General features: G+C 39.6%; 1 protein-coding gene across 3 annotated transcripts in view; it reads left to right on the plus strand.

The window, feature by feature from the left end:
* ACBD3 (acyl-CoA binding domain containing 3) overlaps window positions 1-6,856 on the plus strand; it is a 42,261-nt gene extending 35,405 nt beyond the window's left edge. The window contains exons 7-9 of one of the 3 annotated variants that reach the window (XM_038542818.1): window positions 525-821; window positions 3,018-3,047; window positions 4,680-6,856. In XM_038542818.1, the coding sequence (XP_038398746.1) occupies window positions 525-821; window positions 3,018-3,047; window positions 4,680-4,891 (539 nt within the window). In that variant the 3' untranslated portion in view covers window positions 4,892-6,856. The remainder of the gene's footprint in view (window positions 1-524; window positions 822-3,017; window positions 3,048-4,679) is intronic. The other 2 variants (XM_038542819.1, XM_038542820.1) reach the window with 2 other exon arrangements.
* The last annotated feature ends 5,876 nt before the right edge of the window (window positions 6,857-12,732 follow it).

Raw genomic sequence — 12,732 nt, forward strand, 5'->3', positions numbered from 1 at the left:
AGTGGTTCCAGTCCTATTCAAGTTTTGCTGTTTCTTTGAGCTCCTTTAGAATAGGCCCTAGAACTTTGGGATCCTTAAAGGTCAAGGTTCGCCTTTTTTTTTTTTTTGACAGAGACTAAAGTCAAAGCCCAGCTTTCTTTGTCCAGATCCAAAAGTGAATTTATTCCTAAGTCCAGATCTCCCTTCTTTATTAGGTTTCCCTGGCTCCAGCTAGGAGGTTTCCAAGGTCCAGTTTTAAATCCACATGTGTAATCAGAGTGTTGAAAAAATCACTTCTAAGATTGTGGATTGCATTTGTTACTTGAAGTGGTGTGACCTTTGAATACCTAGTGACATTGGTTAAATGTTGCAGTTCAGGGGGAGACTTTGCTGGGAAACATGTAAATTCCTCTAAGTCCTCGATTTTAAGATAGACCAGATAATACTTGGTGCCTCACTGCAGCCAGGCAGGTGTCCTGTGCGAGTCAGCCACCTGCGGGTGAAGGCTCATCCTCTTCAGCGTGTGTAATTCCTGTTGCTTTTAGAATCTCTTCCAGTAATAGCAGCTCCGTCCATGTGGACACGACCCCAGATCAAAGACTTTAAAGAGAAGATTCGGCAGGATGCAGACTCGGTGATTACAGTGGGCCGAGGAGAAGTGGTCACTGTTCGCGTCCCCACTCATGAAGAAGGATCATACCTCTTTTGGGAATTTGCTACAGACAATTATGACATTGGATTTGGGGTGTACTTTGAATGGACAGACTCTCCGAACACTGCTGTCAGTGTGCATGTCAGCGAGTCCAGTGATGACGACGAGGAGGAGGAAGGTAGAGCTCTTGGTCCGTACTGACAAGTTCTGGGTTGTGTATTGGCAAAAATGGCTTGGTTTGCATGTCAGCCACCCTTGTGCTTCCTGATTTACACTTTTGGACAGGGATTCATCTCTTCATAAGTGGGATCTCAGCTGAAAAGGCTGAGAGACAGGCCAGCCTCCTGGAAGGGACTGGGGCCCAAATGTGACCTTGCTTTAATGCTAGGCAGGTCTGTCTGACAGTGTGTTATGCTACGGCTTCTCACTATTGTGCTACTTCCAGCATTTTGTGTTGGAAAGCCAAATGTGAAAAAAAAAAAAAAAGGGAAAGCCAAATGTGCAAGATCGTTTGAAAAATTTTAAAAGAGCAAGCAAGAAATTCTGCCAACTCTGGAATTTATTTAAATTTACATTTCTGATATTAGCTTTTTAAGTCATTGCTCTAAAGTTTTTTTATGTAAATACAGAAACTCATACCAGAACATCATACCTTAAAAAAATAAAAAATGTCAGCTGTTCTTCCCCATTTTACACAAGTATAATTTTTTATTTTCTCTGTAAGTAGACAAAATGGAGTGTTTCCATCTTGGTCTAGGAAGTAGGTTATAAAGTACATACGTATTAATGGAGAAGATGGTCTCCTTAATTTTGTTTTGCAGAAAAGGTAGAGCTCAGGGCTTTGGTACATACCTAGTGAGCACTTGAGTTCCTGTGTCGGCATAGCAGAGGCTGGTATAAAAAGAGTGCCCTGGCTGCGAGAGTGGAGAAGCAGCCTCTTGGTTCTTTGGAGCTCTAACCTTTCAGATGACTTGTACACAGACTGCTTGTGCTTGAAGAGGATTGGTAGTATTTCACAGACATCACATTGGGATACCCTGAAAGTGGTAGTTGTTGGAGGTTTGTGGAGGAAGGCTAGAAGTTCAGCTGTCAAGGTGCACAGTTGGATTCAGGCACCACATGTGCTGCATCCTGGGCCCTCTGGGGCCACATATGGCAACACATGTATGGGCCAGTGTCGTTGAGGAGCTGCTTTGTGTCATGGCACTTTGATTTCAGCGGCCTTTATCTCAGAGTACCGGACCAAGGTAAAACATTGCCCACAGATACTGCTGACTGAACCAGAAAGGAGAAAACAGGAGTGAGGAAAGAGCAAGCAGGGGCGAGAGAGAGACCTGAGCAGGTGTCACTACCCCCATGTCAGGTGCCACCAAGTAACATCAGGACCAGAGACTGGCCTTTCTTTCTTCCTTTTCCTTTTCCCTTTCCTTTCCTTTCCTTCTTTTTTTTTTTTTAAGATTTTATTTATTTATTCATGAGAGATTAGAGAGGCAGACAGAGAGAAAGACATAGGCAGAGGGAGAAACAGGCTCCATGCAAGGAGCCTGATGCAGGACTCGATCCCAGGAATCTGGGATAATGCCCTGAGCCAAAGGCAGATGCTCAACCACTGAGTTACCGAGGTGTCCTGAGACTGGCCTTTCTGTTGTATCACAGGAACTCATGAAAATTATACTGTTTGCAAGTGTCTGGGAAGGGAAGTTTGTGTGTGTAGATTGTTACACTTCTAAAGAGCTTTGTGAATAGTGTAGAAGAATTCTCGGTTCAGAAGCAGGTCAAGGAGGTGATCTATGTCTGCTGGCTTGCCTATTGGAGACTCTCTGAAGGGAGGTTGCATCCTAGCGTGAGCCCTCACCTGAGTGTCATTTTGGGGCTCTTCATGTTGGGCAGGGCACCGGTAAACATGGCCACGGACCAGTGCCTCTCTGGAGGTGAGAACCATTGGCACACCCTTGATCTCTGCTCTAATATGTGATATCCTTCAGGTGGAAATGTCCTTGTGCTGTTCCTAATCATAAAATGATTTCCATCTAAAACTGTCAATACCCCTGTATGAACCAAAACAATAGTGAGGACTTATGGCAATAAGAGTTGTTTGCAAAGAGTGAGCATAACTTTGTCCTTTTTGAAAACGTAGCTCACAGGCTGCATGTGTCTCATGGCTTCTTATGAAGGCCACTGTGTGCCACCATGTCTTGTCCCCATAGTGCATTTTATGGGAGTCCTTTTAGCTTGGCTTAAGATAGAAGAGCAGTCAGTCTTTTTTGTTTGTTGGTTTGGTTTTTCTCTATTTGGTCTTGAAAGCTACGGGAAATTGTTCTCTTTGAAGAAATGTGGCTCATAACCTATCTTCCTGCTCTAATTCTACCTGTCTTTATTGTTACAGGTCCCAAGTCTTTGCTTAACTTGATGAAAGGTACATTGCTCATCTGTCCCAGTAACCTTTGGTTTTACAGATTTTGAATTACTGGGCTAATGTGTTTCATGGATACGCTTATAGGCAATATAGGCATTTTGAATGGCTCTGTATTTCTCATTTGCAAATGAAGGACATTTATTGCTGTGATGAAGCAAATCTTATTTGGGCCTATTTATCAGAGTGTCATTTGCCTTTTTTTTTTTAAGTAAACTTTTTTTTTTTTAAGATTTTACTTATTTGATACAGAGAGAGCAAACACAAGTAGGGGGAATAGCAGGCAGATGGAGAGAAGGAGAAGCAGACTCCACGCAGAGTAGGGAGCCCAGTGTGGAGCTTGATCCCAGGATTCCAGGATCATGACCTGAGCTGAAGGCAGACGCTTAACCACCTGAGCCACCCAGGCATCCCCTAAATAAAGCCATAAATTAATAATAAAATAATAAGATATAAAAATAATAAAATTATAATAATTTTATTATAATAATAATAAAATTTTATTTTAGAATAGTTTTAGATTTATAGAAAAGTTGCAAAAATAGTACAAAGAGTTCTAGTATACTCCACCACACACAGTTTCGCCTGGTGTTAGCATCTGTCTTGTACTGTGGTAGGTTCATCATTACTAATGAACCAGTATGGATACATTATGATCACCTAAAGTCCATATGTATTCAGATTTCCTTAGTTTTTATCTAATGTTCCAGGATCCCATCCAGGTTGCTATGTTATAGTTAGTTATTTTGTCTCTTTAAGCTCCTCTAGACTGTGAGAGTTTCTCTGACTTTCCTTGTCTAAATTCCTGACAGTGGCTATTGACAATCACCATGCAGTTAACCAATGTTGCCCCAATTCACTCTGCCATGTTATGAATGTGTTATGGTCTTTTATCTTCTGTATGGTATATTCCTCTGACCTGTTGGCTTGAGATTCTTTATATTTTATACATGAAACTGAGATTTTAAGCTGATTTGCAATTTTCTCACTCCTATAGGTTTCCAGAGGTATTTTTTTCCTAATTTCATATCATTACAGCAAAAACTATTAACTGGAACAAACCTGGAATCAGAGCTTTTTGCCACTGGGATCATCCTTGAGTTAACACAGACCTGTAGTGAAAGTAATGGATTTTCAGAGTGTCTCTGAATGCCTACCTCTATACTTTGGTTTCCTCATTTTACTTTTTATATATCAGATATATAGAAAATGATACTCCTCAAAGCTTGATTGCCCTTTCCTAAAACAGAGAGAATTTTCCTATTGTTGAAGAGGAAGAGGAGAGTGTCATTTTCCTTGGTGTTGCTCAGGCGAGCAAGGTTCCACGTACTGCAAGGAATGAGGAATTGAGGGGCTGTGCACGGGGAAGAGTGGGGCTCAGAAGTAGTAGTGGTGGTTACAGTCCAGTGAGAGAGAGATGCTGGCTGCTTCCACCACCAGATAGCAGCTAGTCAGACACAAGAATAAACAAATAAACGACCCAGGGACTAAGTGCTCACGGGTGTGTAAGTTGTAGAATGGCTCCAGAGAACTTCTGATGAGAATTTTCTCAGAGAGAGAACTGGGTTGCAGTGTTTGATGCAAATGCGTTTTTCCTGGATCTGTTCACTGATGTGTTTCCTGTCTGTCTCACAGAAAACGTCAGTAATGAAGAGAAAGCCAAAAAGAATGCCACCAAGCCTCTGCTGGATGAGATTGTGCCTGTGTACCGGCGGGACTGTCACGAAGAAGTGTATGCCGGTAGCCACCAATACCCAGGGAGAGGAGTCTACCTCCTCAAGTTTGACAACTCCTACTCTTTGTGGCGGTCAAAGTCGGTCTACTACAGAGTCTATTACACTAGATAAAGATGTTACAGAGTCTGGAGTCTAGGGTGGGGCAGAAGACAGCGTTTAGTTTGGAATTTCTTTTGACTTTGTGGAGCATTGCAGTCAGTGTTTACCCTATTGATTTTGGTCTGATGGCTGGTGAACTCTTGTGGGGACTCAGGGTTCCCTTGAAACCCTTTAGCATTAATACTCTGGGGTTAGGGGATTCCTCAGACCCCTCGAGCCCTTGGGTGCTGACCACCAGAGTCACTAGTGGATGCTGAAGTTACAGGAGCTACATGTTAAATCTTTAAGGTCTCTAAAATAAAACCTCCCCACATTGACCCCACCTGACTGATGGTGAGTCCATGCTGCCTGCTCCATGTGTTTTACGAGAGCCCGTAGTTACAGTGACCTCTGATGGGAAATCCTCATGTCAGTAGTCTACCTGAGGTGCAGCTGACTTTGAGGAAGGTCATCATTTGTAAAAACTGAAAAACTCAAGACCTCACAGATTATAATAGAAAAGTTGCCTCAATTTGAATTTGTTTTGAACAACCCAGATTGTTTCTGCTTTGAGTGCAGCTTGTTCAGTTCAGAGTTGTATTACAGAGAATTATTTTCCAAGATCTTAAGAATGTTCAAAGCTGATTGTTAATTGAACTATGAAGACACCTAGAACACCTGAGACATCTGTCTTAGCAAGCCTCTGCTTGGTCCTTTGCTCTTCCTCTGGTACTAGTACACTACCAGTAACAAAGCAGAATTCCTTTTTGTCTCAGTTGGGCTTTATCGAGCATCTCAAATTGAAACTGTTTTCTACACAAGCATATAGTTACGGGTTTTGTAAACTCAAATTGGCACCTACTGATTTAAAATATACAATATCACTTAAATATAATTCGGTGTGTGGGGAATAACATTGCACTAAATGGAAATCACTGCCAGAGACAGTCCATTTTCTTTTCATGTGTTAATACTTAGGTACAAACCCCTACACAATTCCAGTTTGGAATTGCTTACTAGAGAGAATTGGAAATGCATATGCCCATGCTTAAATTGTTTTAGAGCTTTAATCTGTATTGTCTTTAGAGATGGGAAGAGGTACATCTTTGTTTTCCTTACTGAAAACAAATATGGATTAATTGCCTCACATTTGTATAAGTGATCGACTAGTGTAGAGATTCTTGTTTTCAGAAGGGAGGGTGGTATAGCTAGAAAGCGACAAAGACGGCAATACACATGTAATGTTACTGTATGTTGTTACTGAAATACTTAGATTTTTATAATTTCAAATCATAAATCACTTCTCGTAGGAGGGTCTCTGTTGATTAGCTGCGTTATATACAGTTCACTACGTAAGGGGCTGTTGGTTTTTGTGTGCTGCATTTCTGTCTGTTTTTTAATACCTGGTTTTGTACATACCTAACTCTGTTCTCTTTTGGTTATTCAGAAACTGGATTATTTTCTCCTAAGCAGTGCTTAATTTGTGTTTTTTAATTTTGATTCACTAGTTCCAGCTCAAAGATGTCCACACTGTTCTTCTGTCCAGAACACTTTCAGGCTCTCCATCAGCTCTCATGTATATATGGTATAGAAACCATGGGGTTAGGCACTTCTTTGGCTTTTTTTTTTTTTTTTTTTTTTAATGAGAAAATACTGTATTTAAAATGTAAAATAAACTTTTAAAAAGCAGGCACTAATATATATTTCTTCCAGCCTTTGATTACAGATTTGTCCTTGCACATGTTAAGATGAATTATCTTCTAAAAATATCATTGTTCTTGGGAGCAGTGTATGTCACTTTACATAGCAGTGGTTCCTGTCATGTGCTCATGTCAGAACATTTTTTTGGTTTTAAACTTTTTTATTGCCTTTGGCTGTTGATTAGTACAGTACAAGTGCGATTTCAAAAAGATCTTGAAAATAATATATTTAATCAATTAAAATGTTTATCTGTAACCCGTTGATGTTTCATTAATACAGTTACTCTCTGAAGTGTTAGTTTTGTATTTCTTCATTTTGGAAGGATGAGAAGAAATATTCCAAATGACCTTTTCTGTTTTAAAAAGTTGAAAACCAACAGCAGACTATTTCTGACTGATTATTTAATTTTTGCTGTGAATTACCCCAGTGAGTTAAGATTTTAAAGTTTTCAGACTTCTTCGTGGAAAGGAAAGCACTACTTTTTCTTAAAAGGGACTTATAAAATCATTTTCCCTATACAACCAGATGCATAGCATATTCCTTGACATACACGGGGACCACCTGCTTTAAAATAGTTTCTGAGGTCTGGCACTTGGAAAGCAATAATTAGAGGAGTGCCCCAGTCAGTATAATGTGGAATGCCAGAAACTATTCTAAAAATGACCCCACTGAAATGTGTATCAACCTGGACATCAAATTTCATTTGCTTGTTTGAGATTCGGAGAGAGAGAATGAGTTGGTCATCCTGGGATTTTATCACTGTGTTGGGGTACTGTGAAGCCAGACCAGAAAGTACTTAAGGAGAACTATTGATATGTGTGTGCATCTTCGAAGCCATGTGACTGAGTCTTGACCATCTGTCTTGTGGAAGAGGAGCAGCAACCTATTCAAAATAATAAGTGATTGCTAATAATTCATTATTAGCTTGGAGTGCACAATCTACAACCAAAACCATCTTTGCACTCTTTCCCCAGCCTCAATTCATCACCTCCGTCAGAAACTTAACAATGTGTGCATGTGATCTTGGGGTAGAGCAAATCTTAACTTTATTTATATGCACTAATTTTTCAAAATGTGTATAAATCAAACTTGGACTTTTATCTCACATATATTCTCCTACAAGTCTTCCACTTTTTCTTGAGAGCTTCTTAAGATCAAGTTGATTTCTGTCCTTTCAATATCCTTCTTTTGAATTTATTACATGGTTATTATTTCAGGTGCTTATTATTTTGTTTGACTTTGTAATGAAAGAGGTATTAGCTCCATTTTTATTAGTTGACATGCCACTTTTAATAAGTTGTGATTTGATTAGGATACTTAATGTAGTACCAGGAAATGAAGTGGTCGACTTTTCCAGAATTGACCTTGGCGTTTGGACTTGGGCCATCAAACATGGGGGGAACAGTATAAATTGGAGCAGTCAACTCCTTTCTTGTAGTTTTAACAGTCTTGAGCGTGATTGCTCTGTTCAGCCTGGTGAACTCATGACTTGTGAGTCTATGGAAAGAGCAAGTACAAATGTGATTACGAGTGCTGATTTTTTTTCACCTTTAATGTCCTATCTATATAGTTCAAAACAGTTTTTACCCTTTGCCAAAATCCTGAACTTAAATGTCTCCAATTGAAAGTGACATAACTTTTTTTTTCTGTGACAAAATAGATGTAAACATGTTTCTCATAAGTTCTGCGTTTTGCAACTTAAAAAATTCTGGTCTGTGTTAATGGAAAGTTTTCCCTTTTTACTAAGTATAGGCCTCCTGTGTTCTTTTAATCTGCTGGATTCCTTCCATAGAGTGGTTCTTTGGCCATTTTTCTGTTAATTGAACATTTTAGGTTACTTGTGATTTTTTTATTATAAGTGATGTGTCAGTAAACACTCTTTTATATGTCTTTCTTGCACATCTGCATGAGTTTTTCAAGAGTGGAATTACTGGATCACACATTCTGTGCATTTTTGATTTTCATACACCCTGCCACATTGTCCTCCAGAATGGCTGAACTGATTCTCCTCCAGCTCCATAGTGTGGGAGAATACACTTTTTGCCCTGTCAACACTTTATATTACCATACTTATGTCTTGGTTGATCTGATGGTGAAAGATGAAATTTTCTTTTACTGTGTGTTTCCCTGGTAACTGGTAAGATTAAGCATCTATTTCTATTGGTCAATTGTATTTTCTCTCATAAGTTGCCTGTTTGTGTCCTATACCCATGTTTCAATTAGATAATTTTATATTGATTTATTGGTATTAAAAATATAGCTTGTATACTAATGCATTATATATAATTTGTGCCAGTTTATTGCTACTCTGTTAATTTCATTTGTGGTCTTAGGTCTGTTTATATATGCCTATATTTGGTCATAGATGTTATAACCTAGCTTGTCAGTTTCATTTGATTTTTTTTCCTTTATGACTTTTATTTCTGTGTGTGTGTGTGTGTGTGTGTGTGTGTGTATATACAGCCTGAGTGGCTTAGTGGTGTATACACACACACACACACATATGTGTCTGTGTATATCTGGTTCTAAACTCTGTTCTATTTATCTGACCATTTATGTGCTAATACTGCAAATTACTATAGTTTTTAACAAGGCAAATCTCCCGGTGTTTTTATACTTTTTCTTTTTTTTTTTTTTTTTTTTAAGGCTTTTATTTATTCATGACAGCAGAGAGAGAGAAGCAGAGACACAGGCAGAGAGAGAAGCAGGCTCCATGCAGGGCGCCTAATGTGGGACTCGATCCTGGGTCTCCAGGATCACACCCCGGGCCGAAGGCGGCACCAAACCACTGGGCTACCCGGGCTGCCCTTTCTTATCTATTTTTGAACCTTTGTTTTTTTTTTGTTTTTTTTTTTTTAAGATTTTGTTTATTCATGAGACACAGAGAGAGAGGCAGAGATACAAGCAGAAGGAGAAGCAGGCAGAGGTAGCAGCAGGCTCCATGCAGGGAGCCCGACGTGGGACCTGATCCTGGGTCTCCAGAATCATGCCCTTGGGTGCTAAACCGCTAAGCCACTCGGGCTGTCCTGAACCTTTGTTCTATATGAACATTTAATCATTAGCCTGTCATATTTCATGAAAAATCTTGACGGGATTTGCATTGGAGTATTGCATTATTTTCTAGGTTGATTGAGAGAGCTTACATAGTCTTTTTATTTTTTTATTTTTTTTTAAGATTTTATTTATTTATTCATGAGAGACAGAGAGAGGCACAGACACAGGCAGAGGGAGAAACAGGCTCCATGCAGAGAGCCTAACGTGGAACTCGATCCCCAGTCTCTAGGATCACATCCTAGGCTGAAGGCAGCGCTAAACCACTGAGCCACCCTGGCTGCCCACTTACATAGCTTTTATTAAAAGATTGGTAGTTCCATGTTCTTAAATGGTATCCAGTAGCAGAGACGGAAGGCACAACCCTTAAGTGATCTTCCTGCCAGCTAATCTGGGACAACAGAGACTCTAATAAAATAGTTTGAGCTTATGAATGGGCCAGAGGAGGCAGGTGGTACAGGGTGGGGTGGGTTAGTTCCAGGACTTCATGAAGTGATCGAGAGCCCCCAAGTTACATTAATTTTGTTTCTCCACCATTGTAGGGGATGAGATTGTTTTGTATGTGTGGTTAGGAGCAGGCTTGCCAGGATCACAGTCCCAGTTGGGGGGGGAGGTGTAGATCTGCCCACTTCTAAGGAGAGAACCTTTATTTCTGTTCCACCAGCAAGTACATAGTCCCATGGGCCCCTCTGACTGCTGGGCAGTCATGTGCCCAGCCACAACTCAGGATCGTGTCTACTATGAAAAAGACATGGATTCCAGTGGACAATTAGACTGCATTTGTCACATGAGTTTTGAAATCCTTAGCTTTCATTAATTTTTTCCCAATTACAAAGTCATATTTATTGTGGAAAGTTTAGACGATATACAGAGATGAAAACATGAAACTAAAATGATAAACTTCCCATTAAAAATAATCACTTGGGAACTTCCTTCTGGTTTTTTTTTTTTTTCTTATTTTCAATTCTAGAATAATTCTGGCATATAAAAAGGTAGAGTATAGTATGAATACTCGTACCCACTACCCACACTGGTCATGTTTGTCTTTTTTTTTTTTTTTTTCCTCCCGAGCTTCAGATCTTGTCAAAATAATAAAATGAATGAGAGCTTGAGCCCTATGTACCTTTTCCCAATTATCATTTCTCTTTCATCCTCCCAAAGGTAATCGTTACCCTGATTTTGAGGTTTATCATTCCGTAACAATGTATGTTGCCTGAAAAAAGATAATATGATTTTGCAGAATGCTTTTGAATATTATTGAAATCTAAGGAAATAAGTATTAATTTATACATTCTCCCCTACCTAATATACTCTGCAGCTTTCTTTACTTGAAAACTGGGTGCACCTGGGTGGCTCAGTCATTTTAAGTGTCTGCATTCAGCTCAGGTCATGATCTCAAGGTCCTGAGATCGAGCCCCACGTTGGGCTCCCTGTTCAGCGGGGAGTCTGCTTCTCCCACTCCCTCTCCCTCCCTCTCTGTACCGTCTTTCAAATAAATAAAAATAAAATCTTAAAGTATACAGTTCAGTGGAATGTAGTGTGTACAATGTTGTGCACCCACCACCTCTCAAAGCTTTTCATCGCCCTAGAACACCCATACTTATTTTAAAAAGCACTCCCATCTTCCCTCTCCTCTTTCTTGGTAACTGCTAATCTGTTGTTTGTCTCTATGGATTTGCATATTCTGGATATTCCACATATAAAGAATCATGCAATATTTGACATTCTGTGTCTTCTTTGACTTTAAGCATAATGTTTTCAAGCTTCATCCAAATTATAGCCTGTATCAGTACTTCATTGCTTTTTATGACTGAATGATAATCCATTCTATGGATATGCCTCAATTTGTTTATTCATCAGTTGATGGACTTTTGGGTTGTTTCTACTTTTTTTTTTTCCCCTCAAAGATTTTATTTATTTACTTGACAGAGCACAAGCAGGGGGAATTGCAGAGAGAGGGAGAAGTAGATTGCCTGCTGAGCAGGGAGCCTGATTTAGGGCCTGATCCCAGGACCCTGAGATCGTGACCTGAGCCAAAGGCAGACACAACTAACTGAGCTACCCAGGCACCCTGGGTTGTTTCTACCTTTTGACTGTTGTGAATAGTGCTGTTACGAACGTTCGTAAACAGTATGTGTTTGCTTACTTGTTTTCAGTTGTTTCAGGTATATACCTAGGAGAATTGATGGGTCATATGATAATTCTATTTGGAACTATGTTTTCCATAATGGCTGTACCATTTTACTTTCCTGCCAGTAGAACATTAGAGGGGGGTTCCTATTTCTCCATAACTCCTCCACTACTTGTTTACTGTTTTGTTTTGTTTTATGGCATTTGTAGGTGTGAGGTTGGGTCTTGTGACTTTGATTTGTATTTCTTTTTTTTTTTTTTTAAGATTTTATTTATTTATTCATGAGAAACACAGAGAGGAGAGAGAGAGAGGAGGCAGAGGGAGAAGCAGGCTCCATGCAGGGAGCCCGACATGGGACTTGATCCTGGGTCTCCAGGATCATACCCTGGGCTGAAGGCAGCACTAAACCACTGAGCCACCCGGGTTGCCCTGTATTTGTTTTATAAGCAACAATATATACCTCTTGGTGTGCTTGTTGGCCATTTCTGTATCTTTGGAGAAATGTGTGTTCAGATCCATTTTTAAATTGAGTTGTCTTTTGTTATTTACTTTTAAGTGTTCTTTATATATTCTGAATATTGAACATTAGATACGTGATTTGCAAATATTTTCCCCCATTCTATAAGCTGTCTTTTTACATTTTTGATAATATCCCTTGATGTACCAAAACTTTTCATTCATATGAAGCCCAACTTATCTTAATTTTCTTTTATTGCTTGTGCTGTGGGTGCCAAGTGTAAGAATCCACTGCCAAATCCAAAGTCATGAAGATTTACCTTTGTGTTTGCTTTTAATAAAAAGCTTTCTAGTTTTAGGTCTTATAGTTAAGTCATCAATCCATTTGGGGTTAATATTTGTGTCTGGAATGGGGTTGGGGTCCAGCCTCATTCTCTGGCATGTGGCTTTGTGGTTGTGGCAGCACTGTTGATGAAGATGGTTCTTCCCATTGCATGGTTTTGGAATCCTTGCTGAGGACGTAAATTTGAGTTTA

Source organism: Canis lupus, chromosome 7, assembly GCF_011100685.1.
Source record: "Canis lupus familiaris isolate Mischka breed German Shepherd chromosome 7, alternate assembly UU_Cfam_GSD_1.0, whole genome shotgun sequence".
Classification (NCBI taxonomy): Eukaryota; Metazoa; Chordata; class Mammalia; order Carnivora; family Canidae; genus Canis; species Canis lupus.